This window comes from Rhagoletis pomonella, unplaced genomic scaffold (assembly GCF_013731165.1).
Source record: "Rhagoletis pomonella isolate Grant_MI unplaced genomic scaffold, Rhpom_1.0 Rhpom_scaffold_00006, whole genome shotgun sequence".
In the NCBI taxonomy this organism is placed as follows: domain Eukaryota; kingdom Metazoa; phylum Arthropoda; class Insecta; order Diptera; family Tephritidae; genus Rhagoletis; species Rhagoletis pomonella.
In genome coordinates, this window is record NW_023458560.1 from 75974523 (window position 1) to 75995487 (window position 20965).

The following is a 20965-nucleotide window of genomic DNA, read 5'->3' on the forward strand; positions in this document are numbered from 1 at the left end:
AAAAAAAAAAAACCTGCATTACGTTTTCAAACACTACGTACAGCTGATTTTGACGTTAAATTTTCAGTGGCGTTTGGCGGCATTTCGCAATTGTTTTATTTTCTTGCATTAAGCTGAAATTAGTCGAGAACGCAGAACGTATACTTAAACGCAGTCTGTATACGCAGAATTTTGTCGATTACTGGAGCCCTCAGTGTTGCTTACTACACTGTTGCCACTCATCAATGCCTTTTCATAAACTTACCCTTTCAACTACAATTTATCGTGCTATAATAGATTTTAGCTAAATATAAACTACTTAGTTTTCAACAAAAACTTTATTCAATAGTAAATTTCAAATATTTTGAACATATTTTGAATAGGAACTTATATCTTTCTTACCATCTGTAAAACTGACGAAGTGGCAACCATCTAAAGAAGGAGAAATCAGCTGACACGGAAAAATCTAAATTCCGCAGATTTCTGCGCTACCGGCTACAACTACAGAAAAATTCTGCGGTGTTGAGTTTTCATTTACATGGCGCTTTGGTAAGACAGATCGTGTCAGCTGACTCGGGTTTACGTACCGGTAGGTTTACGTTCTTGACTAATTTCAGCTTTAAAAGTATTTTTGAACAATTATGGCACCGGCTTTTGAACCACGAACATTTGTAAATGGCGGCATGCTGCGCAAATTCAATGGCCAATACGTGAGCATAATTTTGCGCATCGAAGAAGAAGCTGGTACAAACCTCATTGCAATGTCCACAGACAAACAAAAGATACGCGTAAAACTGCAAGATCCAACTGGTGGACGTGTCGGCAGCTGGATAGAAGTCATCGGAAAACCAATTAGCGGTGATGCCATCGATGGAAAAGAGGTAAAGTTACAACGCTTTAAATACTTTGCTCTTCAAATACTAAACTTATTTTACAATCTGTAGGCCATTTTATTTGCTGAAGATGAGCCCGGCCTCGATGAAGACGCATACAGTATGATGGTGGAATTCCTAAATAACTGCAAGGATATCTATAGAAGCGGTTGACTTGTTCAAATGCTAAGTTTTCTTATAAAGTAAGATAGTTTAAGGCTGAAAGATGAATTTCGATGCAAACATTTTTAATCGGAAAAAATGCGGCACATAATTGAGGTTTACAAAAAAATAAATGTTTAAGAATATTACACGTATACTTCGGTTCCTGTTCCTGTTCGATAACTCCTGCACATCTCATTCTTTCTGCTTGAATATAGTTGCTTTATATACCTCGTTAACCTTATGTGGCAGGCGTTCCAGATCTTCCATCAGAGACATTTCTTCACGCAAATTATTCAGATACATACGCTGTAGCTTACGTATCATGGGATTGATCACTTTGGAGTTGACAACATCATCCACCGAAATCGTGAGTGTGTCGCCCGAGCGACTTTCCAAAAAGTCGCCCTTGGAAATCTCAGTCATAACATCTTTTTGACTTGAACGCGAATATATCTTATCAGTGCAGCGTTTGCATGAGCCGGATGTCTTCTGTAAGCCCATTTGTTCACCTTGATCTCTTAAACGGCAATCTACACCCTCAGGCAATGGCTCAGGATCACTGCAACACATTTGTTTCAAGGTTTCATCAATCACTTCTTGCAGCTTGACCTGTGACTTGACCATTTTGCGCAAATCTTGCGAACTCTTCCTACTCACCACTGTTTTCGAAGACTTCAGAGATTTATTGCTTTCCTCAGAACCTGGTCCACCGCCGCCAATATTAGAGTCAGTTTCATATAAAAACACATTGGCGTCATCACTATGGTATTTATGTTGATTGGCGCCGCCGGGCACTGGCAGTGCAGCCATTGCCTTTGACTTGAAGTGAGATTGGCGATTAAAACTGTTTCTTTCATTGTAGCAGCTGCCACGGTAACTATCGGCTTGACTACTAAGATCAGGGACATGTGCATCATGGAGTGCGCGGTCTGCATCGCCACCGCTTAAATGCGATGCTTGTCTGCGCTGCTGTTGGTAGTTGTCGTATTCATTTAACTTTTGCGTACGCTGCACATGATCCTTGTATTGCTGCGCCGTACACTGCTGCAGTTGGTAAAACTCTGTCAATTTGGAACGGTCCACGGTACTTGGAACGGTACTATTGGTGCTTACTTGTAATTTCGGATTCTTAATTATATGCCTAAAATGTGTCCTCAAATGTGAACGATAATCTTCCTCGCCTGTAGGGTCCATTGCTTGAAATTAATTTGAAAGTCCCTTACAAAATATATTGGAAACGGACGAAAAAAGGGTATAAAGAGCTTATTTGTATTTGAAATTGTTTTTAACATTCAAAAATATCTGTCCCATTTTGACTTGTGAGTCTGATGTAAAATATCAATTTTCGGTAATGCAGTCAAATCAGGCGAACAAAGTATGAATGAGATAATCCGAATATAGGCCTTCTGTAAGAGAAATGTAGAGAAATTCATTAGGTCCATTCTATAACTTTTCCAACTTGCAGCGAGAGCGTAAAAGAAAAAAAGAGAGTAAAATTGAGAGTAAGAGAAAATTGTCAGAAAAAGTTATTGAACGCAAAACTAGTAAAAACTTGCAACTTAAGCCATTTTGACACTTTCTGACGGTTAATTTTTGGCGCACATTTTTTTTTATTGGGAATAGTTCCCATCGTCATAAAAATAAAAAAAATATACAATAGATTTAAAATTTTCATCCATATTTTCATTTCACTAATTATAGTTGCGTTCCCCAACTTTTCGGGGTTAAAACCTTTAAAACTGTCAAAAGGCAAAAGAAGCCAGAGAACCGAGTACGGGAACGCTTTCTGGTAAATTCCTGTAAATTCTTGCAACGTCTTGCGAGTTAGGGAAGGCAAATTATAGGTGTGTACTCGTACGCCCAACTATCTAAAGTTTTAGAAAACTTACTGGTTTTGCGTTCTCGTACCCAAAAAACTTGCAAAGTAGGGGAAATTGAGAGAGCAAAATATGAAAGAGAGCTGCAAATTTCTGCTGGAAAAATTTTTCCCAGCTAAAACTTGCAAGTAAGAAAATCAGCTGATCACAAACACATGTTTGTAAATAAACAAAAGAAAATATGGCCTTTTTGAGTTATTATTGCAATTTTTATTTGTAATGCTAGTATACAACTAAAAAGTGCGTAAATTTAATAAGCACAACATTCATTGAGTATATTTTTCGTTAATTTGCTATTAATCTCCAGTTTTTTTACTTTAGTATGTGCTGACTATGGTTGCCGTATGACATTTTTCGTTTGTACCATAATTTACCTTAAAATATACCAAAATAGATTTAAATGCAGCAATCTGAAATGTTGTTTTGCTGAAGTTTTCGGTTTTGGTGGGTTGATTGTTGAAATGAAAATTTTATAATTTTAAACCTACTCTATTACATTTTATTGGATCAATTGGATTGGGTGTTTGGAGGATATACTATTGTTTTTAATGCGTCACCATGTGATATCACAAATAATTATGAGAAAAATAACTTATTCATTCCGATATAATTAAATCGTATTTTAAAAAGGTTTTTCTTATCCAAAACTATTGAAATGTATAAAATGCCTAATCGGAGGAAAATGCACCAAGCAGAAAATAAATTGCCAAATTAATCACCAGTGGCAACTGTGCAAGTTGTTTCGAAGGTTGCAAGTTTTTGCAAATTTTGCGTTCTCGTACTTTTGTTGATATTTCGTCTCTTTGAAAGCGAATGCTGCTAAATTCTCAGAACTCTTGCTGCTGGAGAATTTTGTCCTCTCAATACGAGTACACACCTTATGTTTCCATCAAATTATCCTCTTGAACAGTTTGTTTACATTTGAATTTGAAACATAACCTTACTATTTGACTAGTGCAAATTCCTGCTAGTAAAATTTTTACAGGCAAGAATTTGCAGCTCTCTCGGGTTGTTACGCTCTCGTATTCGCTCTCTCTTGCAAATATTGTGGGTTATAGAATGCATTTCCAGTAAAAATTTGCAAGTACTAGTAACAATTCGTAACAATTGTTTGATATTGGATGTACCTATTCTAAATAAACATATTTTTTTTTAGGTTGAACATAGCCATTGTGGAAGAATTTGTACACAATGAACCAAGCTTCGAAGTTAGGACATTTAAAAGTAACGGAGGACGGTTAGTTTTTGTTTTTTACCACCCAATTACTTCGAATACTCATTTCCCCGACAGCCGATTTTATCCCAATAAGAGCTGTTGCTCTTCTTCGGCTGACACTGAGTTCATTCCCGGTCCAGATCCGTATGTATGTGCATATTATACTTCTACTACGTATGAAAGAGACGATTCCATCCGAACTCTTTTTCGGTTAAGTTGTTGTTGTTGTACGGCACGTCAGAAGGCATCTGTACGAACTGGAGGACGAGGCCCGGAGGTTCATAAAGCAACCTCTAGTCCGACATTCACTGGGAGTCAGTCTCGAGTTATGTAGCCTCTCGACCTGTGAATGCCGTTTAGGGCACGCAACCACCAGACATGGACTCGCACCTGAGCGGAGTAAATGTAGATGTGCCAGACGAGTGCCAGGAATGCGGAGGGACACCCCCCGACTCGAGACATCTATTCCAATGCCCACTAAACCCTACTCAACTAACGCCACTGTCCATATGACCAAGGAGGTCTTGGCTCCATTTAAAATCTTACAGTTTCAGTGCCATGGACTCCACAGTAAGATCGAGGAACTGACAGTATTTATGGATGAACTTGGTATATTGTTTGCTCCGATCCTAGGAACGAAGTTTCTGAACTTCGTGGACTAAAATGTTCTCTATGACGATCACCAGTGGAAGTCTAGCGTTCATCTCACACCACACGGCGCGAAATGTTGTTGTGAAAGCTTACACAATTCCGCCGAGTTTTTGGGGAGTTATCCTGGGGCGGCCAGATATAAATCTGGGTCGCTCCGGTTACGTAGCTCCGGTTGTCGTGGGAACCAAACTGAGCGCTATCGCCTAACCTGCTGTCCAGTGATATATCACACTGATATTTCAGCGCTCCTTGGAGGGTGAAAACCGTGAGAGAGTTGGTGTGAGCATGTGGAGATTCTGCCCACGACACCAACCACCTCTTTGCTCGTCCACTCAACCCACCATTATAGTGTCCTGTCACTGGCCACTCTCATTATTTTAAACATCTGTAGATGCGGAAGCCAACACAGGACGTATTGACGTTCGAGAAAACATTTCTCCTACATTTTTAAATGAACTTCGTCGTTTACTGCTCCGGCAATCGCATTGAACGAATTAGATCAAACCGCAGTCCAATCTACACGTCGATGGTATGCCAATACCGGCCGTCTACAACCCGAAAAACACCCGAAAAAACTTTACTTCCTACTTGGAATATTGTCAACCCAGATTTATTACAAAACGACTTAATCACAGAAATTAATAAATAAGTAAGAATTCTTTTAAAGCGCTACAGTCTCAATGTAGTTCTCGAATGCGCGTGATATCAGAGCATGATCCGGTCCCAACTGCGTGTCGGCCATTATAGCTAAACGATATCGGTCCCCGAAACGGTGAATATTCAGCGATAAACCTAAAAAAGAAGAGGAAACAGATTTTTACCCAAACTTCATTACTTCTTTAAATAAAATACTCAATAGCCCTACATGTTTTCGATTGCGGTGGTCTGAAGAGTAGCACATCCTCCCCGGCATGACCCCAGAGCGTTTGAAAGTCCGGCGATGAGCCATGTATTTCCGTTAGGGTAACGGGGAAGTTGTGAGAAAAGAAATTCAAACAGGCCTTTGTTAGCACACGCGGCACCAAGGCGGTCAGCAGATCAAATCGCGTCTGACCCATCGACGCCAGATAGATCATAATCTGCTTGCGTCGTATATTGTCGATGATCGAATGCATTTTGCGCGCATGCTCCCATCCAGGCGCCTCCAGCGGCAGCTGCAGAAAAACGACGCCGCCGATGTGTTCCGCCTTATTACCCGTCTTTTCGGTGAAGTAACCCTTAGAAATGGTGCGACATGTGGTATTGAGCACCTCAGGCACTGGCGCCATATTTCTATGCATGGCGAAGTAGTCGCGCAAGGCGCCAGCCAGACACGACAGCACAAAGTCGGACTCGCGCACCTCTGCGCCGAAATTGTGCCGCTGCCGTAACTCGGCCGCATTAATGGACTTGGAGAATGAGACGATCTTGCGACCGAGTAGGATTTCATTTGCAAAATATTAGCTTCTTTGGAGGGACTCACGAAGAGCTCCTCGTAGATATTAACTGGCGCTTTGAAGATTTCATAGCATATTTTAAAGAATTCTATTTGTGCATACAATATCATCGGCAGGTAGATCGATAAACGTCCGATATGTGTATGCGTAAGATACGTTTGCCCTTTGAAGACAATATCGCTCATGGCCATCAGTTCACAGTAGATGCGATAGGGCAGCAGCACCGTGTTGTTAATGTTGACGCGCCACAGGAACATGGTCCATGTCTTGGCTATATTCGCTGGATGCCACGATGTGCAAATGGCCATCCATGCGACAGGCCATGAGAGATTACGTCTATCGATTTCTTTGAGTAGCAACGTGGTGAGTACATTCAACCGCCCGCAATTATCCTTCTGCACATTGTAGCGGCGACGCAGCTTTTGGTGCAACTGCATAGTGCGCCTGTAGTCCAGGCACACATTTACCACGACGATCAGCAGCACTGAAAGCAGTTGGGTAACATTGGTGATGGGTACTGGCCTATAACCGTCTGGCGTTTCCAGTGACTCGTACTCGTAGATGAAAGCGTTCCAAGTATTTACTATTTGGGCGCCTATGTGATTGATGAGGCGGGGTATGTGAACGGGTTCGTGGTTGTGCTTTCCCTCCATTGCCCATTTGATCGATGTCGATCACAGCTTTGCGTCCATTCTCTTGCAGCATCAGTATTTCGCTGATGTGCAGATCTTCCACTTCGGCAATGATTAGATGATGTACCTTCACCAGCACGTAGTAGTGATCATCCTAGGGCGAGATAAGAAAAATAAGTCACTTGCTCGCAAATGATCGTTAAGCGCATAGGTAGGTATACCATAGTTTGTGACATCGGTGCCAAAGGTGTTGTATTTTCGGTTGCGGTGGGTATGACAATCACCTGCCATTGTGGCAAGTCCGATGGTATGTATTTGGTTGCCAATTCGCTAACGAAGTCTTGTATATTGCTGTCATTCACCGGACGTCCGCGATAGCTGCGTGCGCTGAGCAAAACCTGATTATTGATGTTAAAGGAGCTGAAGAAATACAGCAAAAAAGTAAATTGTCAGTGCTTATGTCCCTAATTCTCAACAAAGTTGTAGATATAAGGCAAGACAAGAAGAGGGAGAAAGTACATAATAATTGGTTCTGATTTGGTTCGCCTAAAATTTCTCTGGAATTCAAATAGCGGGATAAATGTAGACTTCTTGTTTGTCACAGGAATGCGTTCAAGCGTGCAGATCAGTGGCGGATCCAGCGGGGGGTTTTGGGGGTTAAACTACATGCCAGTCAGTGGCGGACCCACGAATATGGCATCTATGTATTTTCCAACAAGGGAAGATTGGGACGCCGGCCTACTGTCGGTAAATGACGATATTTCCATTTACACCGTTGGCTAACTCCATAGAGAAGGCGGCTTTTCTCATACGAAATAGTAGGTCTCCGTTAGAAAACCTCACTGTATTTATTGACAGCCATATAGCTTTAAAAACATTAGGGTCCAAAGTAGTAAAGTCGAAATTGTCGTGTATCGCTGGCTTCCCTGAGTCACGTCTCTGCTGGGTTCCTGGAAGGGAAAGATAAAGCCGACGAGATAAGCGACTCCCTACTACCACCGATTTTTGATCTACTAAGGAGAGTTGAAGGATACACCACAGCTGCAACTAATGACCTACGGGTCAATTGTGATCACTCTGAGATATCAAAATTCTTATGAGCGAGAATCAAGAAGAGTCGCACTGTGCTATAGCACCATTACTCCACCGATTGCTCTCAAGAAAAGGCATCCCAAACATTTGAAAACACGCTTTTTCAATAGTTTTGATGAAATACCGAAACGAAATTATTGGAGTGCCACTGGTTGATCCGGGATAGTAAATGGTTTAACAGACACTATACTATTAATATGGAATAACTTCCGCATGGCACTCATAGAGGGCATTTTTAATGGGAAAATATGCCTTCGTGTGGAAGTATGAGTCAACGATCCAAGAATCCGCGAAAAAGATGACTACATCTTTGCTTCGCTGCTCATCAACGACAATTTCAGAGTTTCCTCAATGAAGTAATAGCAAAATTCTGTTTTTACTGAGCGCTTCCAAGCATCTATGTATTTCCACGCATTTCATTTTATTTTATGCCACTTCTATATGAAAAACGTCTTTCATACATCTGTTGAGAATTGCCTGAGGCGAATGAAATAACAAAGGAAATACACTTTCATGTGTATTTGTAAGCCTGCTTTTCTAATAACAGAAAAGCCGAAACCCTGCCGAATTTACATTCACAGCTTTTGCGTTTCATCAAGCTTATTTACTGTGTTAACTTTCTAGGAAAAAGTAAAGAACTTAAAGCTTTTTTTGGAATAAAATTAAATTATTCTACTCACCTATTATCATTCACCCACGCGTAGTGGCCCCAACACGTTACCAATTTTTGGCGTAATTTGGGAAAACGCAAGTAGCCAGCTTTATCACGTGCATCCGTCAGATTGTCTGCGTAGTAGCGTTTTATTTGTTCAAAGTCACACTGATCTTTAACTTGAAGCAGAAAGTGAAATATTCCCGCATTGCGTGGTGTATCGATAAGAGTACGAATTTTCTTCGATTTGGAAATGGTGAGTGTGGGGTATTTAAGGCTAAGCACATAATTAACCAGCTCGTCACTTTAATGGACACCTGAAATGTGATGACGAAAAGGGTCTGAATTTAAAATTATGTGCATACAAAAAAATATATTATATTATATATATATTATTAATGAATGATGAAAGTAATTAATGTCTACCCGTATCTATTAATCAAAAGCAAAAAAATCATATGTAAGTGTGTGTAAGCGTTTTGGCGTCTAAATTTCAGACAGCGTGCCGGATTTGAGTCTGCATATTTGAGCTAATTGTGAGCACTTGTATATTCATATACTTATACATATGTATGTAAGTGCAGATATACATATATGTTTATGTATATATAGAATAACAAAATTGCCTTGTCCCCAGTCAGCAATTTGGAGATTTCTTCTACATAAATAAACGCGTTTAGATAGTGTTTTTTTTAATTCAGACCCTCTCTTTGGCAGCTGTGTTAGGAGATCTACCAATAGACCTCCCTCAAGGTAAACGAGAAGGTATGCTTCCAAAACAACTGGAAAATGAACTAAAACGCAGTAGGTGTATTAGTGCATTTCTGGAGCAATGTTAAATTTTTACTTCCTCATTATTATTTTATGAAAATTTTCGATTTCCAACCGAAGCTGAATGAGAAGACCTGGCAACTCCATGCAAAAAATGGGCAAGGAATCGAGCACGGAAGGGCCTATGCTTCCAAGGATCAAACGGAATATTTGTTGGAAGGCTCCTTTATTGCTTATTTTGCCGATAGGCTTTGTATTGGATACTGTACAGTGAGTGTCGATAAAAATCTCACGGCAATTTTGCTTTCCATTTTTTTTTTGAAAATGTTTTGTTTTGTTTAACTTTAGTTTTCATAAAAATCAGACCTCGAAGATAACAATTTACCAATTCAAATGTTCGCATGATAGCAATTATCCAAGGAGAAATACAGCAGCAGTTGGAGACTAACCACAATCCTTTTAACAATGTTTTAATGGTTTACCGCTGCGAAATCAAAATTCTCTTCAGCACGTGATGAATATTAATGAGAAATAACAAGTAATATTTAAGCAAAAAACAAAACCGACTTCAATTCTCATATAAAAAAACATATATATATTTCATTATCCAACGATCGGATCTAAACCAGATTAGTATGGGCTCACCGCTGAGAATGCAAAAATTATCGATATCGGTTGACGTCGTCCAAAGTTATGCGGTAACATACATAAAACAGAAACAAAAAAAAAAATATTCCGACGAACTGATAACCTCCTCCTTTTTTGGAAGTCGGTTAAAAATAAATCTCCTTCGCGTGCATATAATCAAATCTCTCGAATTGTTTTTTAGTGTCACTTCTTTCTTCCGCCAGAAAAAAAACCGCTAAAGCATTCTTCTTGCATATATTTCAATCAATGGAGTTTCAGAAAAAAGTCCAATAAAAAAAAATAAATATTTCAACAATTTCAGCCTTAAAACGTTCACTTAGGCGAAAATGTAGCGAAATTCCTAATTTTTTCATTGTCACTCGAAAAAATCAGAATATAATGTTTATATTAAAGGCAATGGAGGTTGGCAGCATGCAGAATATCTGTCGCAGATATTTTATGATTTTTGAAATTTGACGATTTTTTTTTTAATTTTATTCATTTTAGATACTCCAAAATGTTGCAACTAAACGATAAAAAGGTTCTTCTTGCTAAAATGAATGAATCTAGCGAAATAAGACTAATGAAACAAAAATTACTTTGAGAAAATAAAACTCTATTTTTCTAAAATTGTTATACACATGAAGAAAGTAATATACTGTGTAAAAATCTACCACACCAATATTTAATCACTTTTAAATAAGATGACTTTTAAGTTAAGGCGTGCGAAAAACGCGTTTGATGACTCTTTTTATGGTTCTACGGGGCGTATACGTAACATACGCAACTACTGTTATATGAACACGAGTGGTTGGTTATTTTTACTTTTTTTTAGTATGTACATATGTAAAACACTTTTTTTCAAAAAAGTAACAACTCCTAAGATTTGCTTCTTTGTACATTTATACGTAAGCACAACTTAAGTTCTACTGGGACCTTTATCTATTATTATTAGACTGCGGAAGTTTATGCAGAAAACAAAGCCTAAAAATATGTACTACTTAACTATAAATAAAAAATAACCGGGTACCCAGACAAAGATAACCGCTACTCAGGAGCCCGGATAAATAGTAGCCTCTACTTGGATACCCAAACAAATATAAACTACACAGGTATCCGCATAAATATTACTCTCTATCCGACTACCCGGACTACCCAAATAAATATCAACCGCTTTCCGGGTGGTTGTTGTTGCGTTTCTCTCTCTGGAACAGCAACTGAAAAAAGTGTTGTTAACTTCAACTTTAGTTCAAAACTAGAACGATGAACCATAACCAATAAGTATCATGGTTTAGTATCAGTGAAGATTGATTTATTGAAATCAAATATAAATCTCAGTTGCGATCAAAACAATGCGTGCAGTTGTATGTATGTATATCTCTCTGAGAGAAACCTTAATGTCGCTGCGCACTACGATAAGCTTCTGAGACGAACTAAGACGATTTTTCGGTTGAGGGTTATTTTCGATATATTTAACACTACAACAAAATCCATATAACTCGAAGTTTCACCTTTTGTAACAATAAAAAAAAAACTCTTTAAAACTTGCAAAACTTTTAGACATACAGTTTGACACTGTTTCGGTTTCCGTATATCGCCATTATCGCTTAGGCGATTACGTTTACGTACATACACGTCTAGCCATAATACTCATACGAGTATGTAAGTAAAAAAAATCAAGCAAATATTCCCGCATTATGCACAAAGATACATACATTCTGTAACTGCATGCGTATGGTTGTGCCCGCTTATATTCTTTGTTGAGTGCCGCCTACTGCTTATCATCACAAAGAAAATACGATTCATGAGTAATAAGAGAAGTTGGAGTTTTTTGTTTCTATTAAATGACGCTGGTGGCTGAACATTTAAAAAGGGTACATATTTCATCATGTATAAACATTAGGCTGGTCCAAAATTCAAAAATAAGGAGACCCGTTATTTGTTTGTTTTCAAATCGGTTGTGCCGCCGGGGCTTTGAAGTTTCCCATGGATACATTTTATATGGGAAAAATAAATTTATTCGAAGAGTTGCTATAAATACGTTAAAAATCAATATTTTTTGACCGAATAATAAAATTTTCCTTTAGAAACCATACGAAAATAAAATTATATGGATATTCATTTAAACGCGTAAATGCCTCGTAAATAAACCGGGTTTCCGTACGAAATTAAGTAAGTTTACGAGGTTTACTTTAAAATTTTACTACTATTTTTCATAACCGATAATATTATCTCTTATACACAAACTTTTGTTATTTTGTGTGTTCGTAACCACATCACACACGCACAGCTCACCGACTTTGTTTATTTTCTTCATTCTGCCCGATGTTTTCCACAGGTTTGTTGCAAATATAAATTTCAAATATTTAAAAGACTCAATGATTTTTAAATATCTGTAATAAAACTGAAACCGTTTGAAGTAGCTAAAAAAATATTTCAGAATAGGGTTGCCACTTTTCCCAAAAAAAAAACAATACAACAACGGTTATTAAAAAATGTAAGCTTATTTAACATTACCAAATGGGCGTTAAACCTAGCTTTCGACTAACATGTTTTAAAGCAGGGTTGCCACCCATTTATAAGCTAAGATGGGGTAACTATGTAAGTTAAGTAAACTGATTCAATATTGATGTGCCTAATGACAGGTTTTTGATAATACTTTAGTTCACAGCTACTATTGGATTGGGTTGCCCCTTATCTAAAATAAAAGAAAAGTAAATTATAAATGGGATCACTCCCCACTTAAAAACATGTTAGTTCATAGTTGGTGTGTGCATACGCCTTTTGTTTCATATCCGATTGGCTGTATTAAATAAGCTTACATTTTTTAATAAATATTTTCAATATTTTTTTGAAAGGTGGCAACCCCATTTCAAAATATTTTGAGTTGTTCGTAAGAGATTATTTGTTATGAAAAAATAGTTAGTAAAGTTCTGAAGTTAAATAAGATTCACAGTTTTATTTGTCAAGATTTCTGAAGGGAAATTTTATAATTCAATCAACAAATTTATATTTTTAACGGTCTAATAACAACTCTATGAAAACATGTATTTTATTAATGTGAGATATATGAAAAACTTCAAAATAAAAAATGCGGGTTTCTTTTTCCTATTTTCTATAATCCTGGGGGATTGACAGCAGGACCAGTGGACCACCATAATCTACATACACATACATATATATCAAGGTATTTCTATTTAAATCACTTGATATATTGCTTCCTTTCGCGTGATATGTAATCAACACGTCATTTTTTTTTTGTTGATTGGCTTCCTAGCCGCTTTCACCGGGCTCAGTATGATTGTATCAAATGATTTTTCAATGATAACGTTAGTGAGTAAATCATCTATATACATATGTACAAAATCAGTCTTTTCCACAAAGTATATCTTTGCATTGTTTATTTCCGAGCGATAATTCAAAATTACTTTTACACCAAAATGGCCGAATTCGCAGTACGTAATTAAACTATTGTTAACTTAACCAACAACAAAAGTTGAACTATGCATTCATACCCATTCAGAGCCGTGTAATAACTATGAAAGTTTATATCGCCTGAAATTATACAAATTCGAAAAATAAATTTCGTTGCCAGAAAAAATTTCAAATTCAAAAAGAGTTTAACTATAAGGGCATGCTAATTTAATCTCTTTGTTAACTGAATACTGTGAATACGGCCCTAAGCATCCACAATTTTGCAGCATTGCTTAACGAAAGTATTATTGTCACACAAAGGGGAGGCAAGGGGCGACCTCTGTTAAGAAAAAATCTTCTTTCTAATTTTTTTTTCGATGTTTGCTTTGGCCAGGGCTTGAACCCAGACCCTGCAAAGTGGAAGCGCGAACTGCTTACCAGTACACCGCAGCAGCCGCCAGACAGACAAATACATGCTATAGAAATATATGCGGTCTTCCAGTGGGATCTTAACGGAAAGCCAAGTGGCTATTCAGATTCTCATATATCATTAATAAGGAACCTTTCATCGTCCTAGAGCGCTGTTAAAAGCTTAGAGAAACTTATGGTAGATTCTAGGCAGAACTATCACTTGACTATTTAAACTAGGAATTTACTTTCATGAGAACTGCAGATTATGCAAAATGAGGCTTTTTGGACACACAATAGATAAATATTAAGCTTGTTGTGGTCGTGTTCTCAATAGATAGAATGGATAGGCAGTAAACCGTCCGTTGCAATAGGCAGACGTGTTAGAAATCACAGTAGAAGAACCTTGAAAAGGGTTGAAGCGACTTCTCCAAAAGAATGATTTACTAAGAGCTTGTAAACTAGTATTTAACTCTTTTCAACTTTTGTCAATAGTATTACGATATAACTGTAAATCGTAGATACAAGGCCGTTAAATGATCAAGGGTAGCAAAGGCGCGCCAGGCTGAAAACTTAAATCGTCTGTATGATACCGGAACTATTTTGTGGTCTCATTGGATCTTCGAGATTTTTATGAGTAGGTAAACATAGAAGGCAATATGAAGGAGAGAACTTCAGATTTGCTTACCCTGTCAGAGGGAAGGGTATAATTTTTTAAGTAATGCTGACTAAAAGTTGCCCACTGATTATCTAGCCGACAACGTTCTCATACGTAGCGGGCTATTTTTTCGTCGACTTCCACTTGAGACGAATACTCTTTGTAGGGGCTTGGCTAGACAAAAGCTAGAACCATTAAATTTTTCCACTGTTCGACCTCTTATACTTAGGTATTCACATACATATGCAGGAATTTTTCTTGCTATTAGTTATCGGTGTTGGAGCTTGAGGTCGTTTTTTAGGAAATTTGTATACGTTTTTTATTATTAATTGGAGAACCTGTAGGTATGTATATAGGCCATTCACAAATAACGCAAGATTCTAAAATCTTTTGAGCCCCAATACCCCTTGTTCTGCCTGATTTATTAAACCAACAAATTGGCATTATTAAATAAAAAATAATTTTAACGCGCATTTACTGTACCTTCCTGAAACTGACCTTGAGTTTTAAATTTTATTTTATAATTTCTTGAAAAAAAAATGAAAATAAAATTTCTTCTTCCAATGCAGCTTTTAAAGTCTGGTCTCATGCCGGCCGGAATATAAATACGTATTTCAAATATAAGGCATGCATATATGTTTTTATATATGCATTTACATATACATACATATTTTATTGGTTGCGCCGTTATCAGCTTATAATAAAACCACGAAAATATGCATTCACTCGAATAAGCGGACGCTGCTGCTTCAAGCAAAGAATTGGTTGACATTTCTAATGCGTTTGTACTAGAGATGCCAGATCGAAATAAAAAATATGATTATTGAATTGATTCGAATCGAAATATTAATAATCGAGGCAGGAAGAAGTCGTCAAAAAATAAATCGATCTCACAAGATCGGGTCATATATTTTGTCAAATAACGCCTTTTAAGTACTTAATTTTCTTACAGAAACAAAACACTGCAATTTGACCAACACTGAAATCACAAACATTAGCTCTGATCCAATACTTTTCGTGTCAAATCCTGTAAAAATGTCAAACAGCAAAATTACTCTCTGAAGTGAAAGTAAAAAATGAGTACCAACAAAAAGCACGGGACCAAAAAAATCATTTTCCCTATAAAAACGTCAACCAGTGATAGCTTGCCATTTTTCATGATTTTAACAAAAGGAACAAAACTCTCCCAAAATCGCTTTCATTTACAATACTTTGGAGTAGGGGATAATTTTTGCTGTAACTTCCTGCAAGTTCGAGTAAAAACCAGTAAGTTCATGGAGTACTGGATCAGAGCGAATATTGTAAGTAGTATCCAAAAGTTATCAGGTAGCTAGCAATCCGCAAAAACTTAACAAAAATTATATACTGTCTTTAAGATAATGTATGAGCTTTAAGATAATGTATGAGCATTCAACAGAAATTTCTAAACTCTTAGCCCTACCTAGGAAAATGGTGTATTATTCCACACTCTAGCCCAATAAAGGTAACCGATTTGTTTTTGCAATGCAGAGATTCTTAAAATTTGTTTTTTGTTTTCTATATTTCACTCCTTAACTATCGTTTTTATAAAAAATTTACTATGCAATTTTGTGACCCATTTTTATGTAAAGCAAATGTGTAAAAATATTTTGTAGCCAATTGAAACTAGCACTTTATTGTACTGATATTATTAAAAATATAAAAATTTAAAGGGCTACAAAACTGCATACCCGAAAATTTTAAAGAAAGTATCATTAACTTATACACTGCCGGTCATTTGTATAATTGTAGCCTTTGTTGATTTTTTTTTTTATTTGTATAGAGTTTTAAAATCAGATTATAAAAAATGAATGGAGATTTAATAAACAAAAACAAAACTGTCACTACCGCATATCAAAAGGGTCCCCTATGTGGGGGGGATTGAGTGTACATATCGATGGCTGAGTGGAAGATCGACCTATCTTGGCAGCCAGTTCGAAAACGCTCTATCTCAAAAAACTTTTCAAGAACGCCCTATTTCAGAATTCGTTTCAAAAACGCCCTATCGCAGCTGCCGATTCAAAAACGCCCTATATCAGCATATTTTCAATACATTTTGAAGTGTGATACGGCGTTTTTGAATTGAATTTTGAGATAGGGTGTTTTTCAATTAAAATCTGAAATAGGGCGTTCTTGAAAAGTTTTTTTGAAATAGAGCGTTTTCGAACTGGCTGCCGAGATAGGTCGATCTTCCACTCAGCCATCGATATAGTATATATGAAATATTCATCTATTAAAAATTCATTAGTTCGATGGCTGCAGATTGAAGGTAAGACAACTTGACAACATAAATTTACAGTAACTAGTCTTTAAAGTAAATCGACATTCGCTGCTAATGAAATTACTCAATACGGAGGCCAAGATTGTTTCATGCCGACGAGCTTCCGCAAACGGTTTGAAATGCTTTTATTTTTTCAATAACATTTTGTTCTAATTTGCACTTTGGCTATTTTTTAAAACAAGGAGGAGAGAGGGGAGAAAGAGAGGCAGGCCATTGAATTCTTAGGCCTTTATTCACTAAAGTATAAAAATGGAAGGTGCCCCCTTAATTTTTTTGCACCGGCCTCAAATTCAAATTTTCTAGATTTTCTAATGATAATCAATTGACAAAAAATCGAATGTTGATTCTCGAATTTTTTTAGATAGATTCACGGAACGAATCGCAACAAAAAATCGATCTTCGATTTAATCGATTTAAAACGGCATCTCTAGTTTGTACATTAAATGCGTGCATACATACATATGTGTACTTATTCATGTATGTATTGTGGGTATAATTAGAAATATTTTATGTGCATTAGGCCATGCCAGAAAAAAAGTTCGCCGTACACCCTTGAGTCTAAAGCATTTTTGCAAGGCAACTTCAAACCTTTTTTTTTGCAGAGCAAAAAGGTCGCGTTTTTAAATGTTTCCTCATATCTTTGGCATTCACAGTCGGATCTTGAAGTGTGATACATCCATGTTTTCCTTTCGAGGAGACATTTATTTTTTGTGCCAAATTTCTTTGATCTCAAGTACCCCGTAAAAAATAAAATAACATTTTGCTACTTTTTTGTTTATTCCAGTACAACTATTAGGTAAAATGAATAAAGACGGCCCGATTCCTAGGCTCTGCCGAAATTTTTTTTCGAAGTTGCCTTGAAATATAAATGATACTTTAGGCTCAGGGCCGCTCGGCGAACTTTGTTTTGTGCGCTTCTAAAGTGGCCCAGTCTAGTGTGCATATGCATTAATGTGAGTATGCATTGCTTTTCTTCTTAATATTGGGTTGGTAAGGTGCAAAGTTTCCTCCTAATACCCATACAAACATAAACAGGGTGTTTCAAATACTGTATATGTACATATATGTAAATTTATTTACTTCCACGTGTTTCCTATATATGAATGTATGTACATATGTATGATTTTTTATGTATTGATATTTTGTCTATTAATTATAAATTAATGTATATATCAGTAATGTAATAGTGTAAATGATGATCATGCCGGGTCGGTAATCGCACACAAGATCACCATACTTACATACAAATGACAAAAATATCATCGGCAACAGGCAGCAGGCAATTAAGAAACATAGTAATGCTTTGAAAAATGATTTGATTTGATGTAGTAGACTAAAAAACAAACAAAACACCAAATAGATTAAAATATTTTTCGAAAATTATTAAGGAATTTTTCTTTTTAATTGCAAAATTTGCAATACTTTACTTTTCCATCTTTCACATCACCAATTTGATAGATATCACAGACTTTCGAAAACACTTTTTAATTTTCGATTATTGTTAAATATATTTCTTAAGATTTTTTTTTCTTTCTCTAACAAATATTAACAAAATATTTGGTAAATTTCCTGTTTTATTTCTTTTACTCTTTGCCGTTCGAAAATTCCTAGCATTCGTATTTATGTATTTAATTCTTAATTTTGCCCACTTTTTTATTTCTACAACATCTTTTAATAAAATACCGCTCGCTTTGATTAATTAATCCGCTTCGCTCGAATACCGATCTAGAACTGAAGCACTACCAGCAGCCGTAAATCGTCGGGGGTAACCTAAATATTTACTTACAGTACCGAACAGCTGCTGTTATCACCAAGAAATTTGCTTATCACCAAAAGCGAAAAAGGCGCTCTTCGTGTGAAGAAGAAGAAGAAGATAGACAGTGTATAGAAATCTTCATGCTGGCGTCAGTTAACCCTCTCAGACGCGATGTCCTTTATAAGGGACTGCAATATTTGCGTAGTTTAGCTTCACTTTATTAAACCCCTGTTTAAAAATATTGACACGGGGCATCATTTTCAAATCAAAAGGTTTATTAGCTTTAGACAAGTGTTTATTGAAGTAATTTTCTGGCTAAATCCGCAGTGCGCAGGTGGATCTCGTGAGTGACTGTTCATAATAAAAAATTTGTGCTAATAAAGTGTTCCTTAAAAGTGGATTTCGTGAGTAAATTTTTCTGAAAAAATTAGTAAGTATTCCTGGTATGTTTATTTATTTATTTGTTTACAAAAAAAGGGAAATGAAAGCGCCAGCTACGTCTCCGTGAGCAAAAAGTCGCTGTCCCTTAAAATGGACAAGATTACTCAACGGAGACTTTTTTCACTTCGTAAACGTTCGTTATAAGATTTTTGCGCGTCTGGTTTCGTTTTTTCAGAAATGGCTTCACGACGTCAACTTAATGAAGAGGAAATTCTGGATGCTTTGGAAAGAGATTCCGATATAGAAGAAGATTATGAAAATGATGCCGAGGATGCGGTTGAGTGTGTGGTTGAAAAGATACGCCCTGCAAAGTCGAAAGTTATAGCCCGTAATGACACAGGAGTCGAAAACGCGACAGAAGTTGAGGAGGATATTGAAGATATCGAAGATTTTGAAGAATTGGAGCTGCCGGAAATTTCTGAGGAAGCGATTGCTGGTGTGGCTGCCGAATGGCTGAATTCTAGCGATATTTTGCGAGAAAATGCAATTTCTCTTGAAGAAACTCCAGTCATTCAATGCACAAAAAAGAAAGAGATAAAGTGGAAGACTAGGATGGCATGTACATTCAAATCAGATAAGATACAGTTTACAGCACCGCCAGCGGATGGAAACACTACAGAAAGGACACCGTATTCCTTCTTCGTAAAATATTTGGATGACGAGTTTTTTGTAAAAGCAGTATATTATACAAATATATATGCTACTCAGAAAGGTTGGTATTTTCATTTTAATTTACCTATTGATACCAAAGTTCTGTTTTTAAAATTTTAGGAGACTTAAATTTTAAACCCTGTACCGCTGATGAAATTCGTGTACTTATAGCTCAACATATTATGATGAGCTGTTTCAAGCTGCCACGCGTTCGAATGTACTATGATCGCCGTTGGAACTTGACGTTTTTTTCAAATAGCATGACGTCTAACCGGTTCTATTCCTTGGGAAAACGTCTACACTTAACTGACATTTCTGCTCGTCCAAGTGGCTGTAAGGATCGCTTATTCAAAGTTCGTCCCATAATTGAGCAAGTTCGCCAGAGGCTGCAGGAATTACCATTAGAAGAGAATCTTTGTGTGGATGAGCAAATCATTCCATTCAAGGGAAAATTCATGGCAAAGCAATTTATCAAAGGAAAGCCTTGTCCATGGGGAATCAAAGTATACTTTTTATGTGGAAAAAGTGGCATGCCCTACGATTTTATTATTTACCAGGGTTCCTCTACACCTCTAGATGACATTGTAGTCAAGACTGTTGGAAGCGAAAGGATATAAAATGTATTTTGACAATTTCTTCCCTTCTTTTCAATTATTTGAAATTCTTTAGGACAGAGATATCTATGCAGCTGGAACTGTTCGTTCCAATCGCTTTGCAAATCCACCCTTGCCCGACAAGAATGTAATGTCCAAACGTGGTCGAGGATCAGCAGTTCAATGCATTAAAGAGAATGAAAAAGTCATATTTATTAGATGGTATGACAACAAAGTGGTAAACTTGGCTTCAAACTTCGTGGGAATTGGTACAGCGGACAAAGCTCGACGGTGGGATAAGGACTCACAAGGTTATATTGAAGTGTTTCGTCCTGAAGTAGTACGACTTTATAACGAAAGCATGGGTGGTGTAGACTTATTGCATCAAATGATTTAGTATTACCGAATAAATATACGCACCAAAAAATGGACTATTCGTATTATTATGCACTTTATAGACCTAGCAATAACTGCATCATGGATGGAATACCGCAAGCACTGTCAGGAGAATAAGATAACTAAAAGTTTGGACTCACTGAACTTTCGTGCTGAAGTTGCTAATTGTATGTTAAATATAGAAACAGCTAATTTACAATCGGACACAGAAACTACACGTCGCCGAGGAAGGCCGTCGCGAATGGTGGCTTCACTTTCGCTACAATCTACTCCTAAATCGCACGTGCAAAACTTGCGGGAATCACCAAATCTTCCTTGTTGCAGTTCCCAGGCTCCTAACGGTTCAAATACTGAAAATACGTCCACCCGACCGCAAAAA

General features: G+C 37.0%; 3 protein-coding genes and 1 pseudogene across 4 annotated transcripts; 2 read left to right on the forward strand and 2 right to left on the reverse strand.

Moving 5' to 3' along the window:
• Nucleotides 1-474: 474 nt before the first annotated feature.
• On the forward strand, nucleotides 475-1168 carry LOC118741310. Of its 2 annotated transcripts, XM_036473246.1 has the most exons (3): nucleotides 475-528; nucleotides 597-860; nucleotides 924-1168. In XM_036473246.1, the coding sequence occupies exons 2-3, from the start codon at nucleotides 621-623 to the stop codon at nucleotides 1023-1025; spliced, it is 342 nt and encodes a 113-aa protein (XP_036329139.1). In that variant the 5' UTR covers nucleotides 475-528; nucleotides 597-620; the 3' UTR covers nucleotides 1026-1168. The 2 variants fall into 2 exon arrangements, with proteins under 2 accessions (XP_036329139.1, XP_036329138.1); XM_036473245.1 differs by having other exon boundaries at nucleotides 523-860.
• Nucleotides 1116-2417, reverse strand: LOC118741306. Its single transcript, XM_036473240.1, has one exon. The coding sequence runs from the start codon at nucleotides 2208-2210 to the stop codon at nucleotides 1209-1211; it is 1002 nt and encodes a 333-aa protein (XP_036329133.1). The 5' UTR covers nucleotides 2211-2417; the 3' UTR covers nucleotides 1116-1208.
• Nucleotides 2418-5348: 2931 nt separating this feature from the next.
• On the reverse strand, nucleotides 5349-18466 carry LOC118741304 (annotated as a pseudogene).
• Nucleotides 18467-19123: 657 nt separating this feature from the next.
• Nucleotides 19124-20587, forward strand: LOC118742109 (piggyBac transposable element-derived protein 3-like). The gene is made up of 3 exons (XM_036474071.1): nucleotides 19124-19658; nucleotides 19718-20193; nucleotides 20267-20587. Exons 1-3 carry the CDS (start codon nucleotides 19124-19126, stop codon nucleotides 20585-20587), a joined length of 1332 nt encoding a protein of 443 aa, XP_036329964.1.
• The last annotated feature ends 378 nt before the right edge of the window (nucleotides 20588-20965 follow it).

Bases quoted from the DNA above. Each gene is read 5' to 3' on its own strand.
- LOC118741310 (XM_036473246.1), top strand. From the start codon at position 621: ATGGCACCGGCTTTTGAACCACGAACATTTGTAAATGGCGGCATGCTG. The intron at 861-923 runs GTAAAGTTACAA...TACAATCTGTAG, and splicing joins ATGCCATCGATGGAAAAGAG to GCCATTTTATTTGCTGAAGA.
- LOC118741306 (XM_036473240.1), bottom strand. From the start codon at position 2,210: ATGGACCCTACAGGCGAGGAAGATTATCGTTCACATTTGAGGACACAT.
- LOC118742109 (XM_036474071.1), top strand. From the start codon at position 19,124: ATGGCTTCACGACGTCAACTTAATGAAGAGGAAATTCTGGATGCTTTG. The intron at 19,659-19,717 runs GTTGGTATTTTC...TTAAAATTTTAG, and splicing joins TATATATGCTACTCAGAAAG to GAGACTTAAATTTTAAACCC. The intron at 20,194-20,266 runs GTTGGAAGCGAA...GAAATTCTTTAG, and splicing joins ATGACATTGTAGTCAAGACT to GACAGAGATATCTATGCAGC.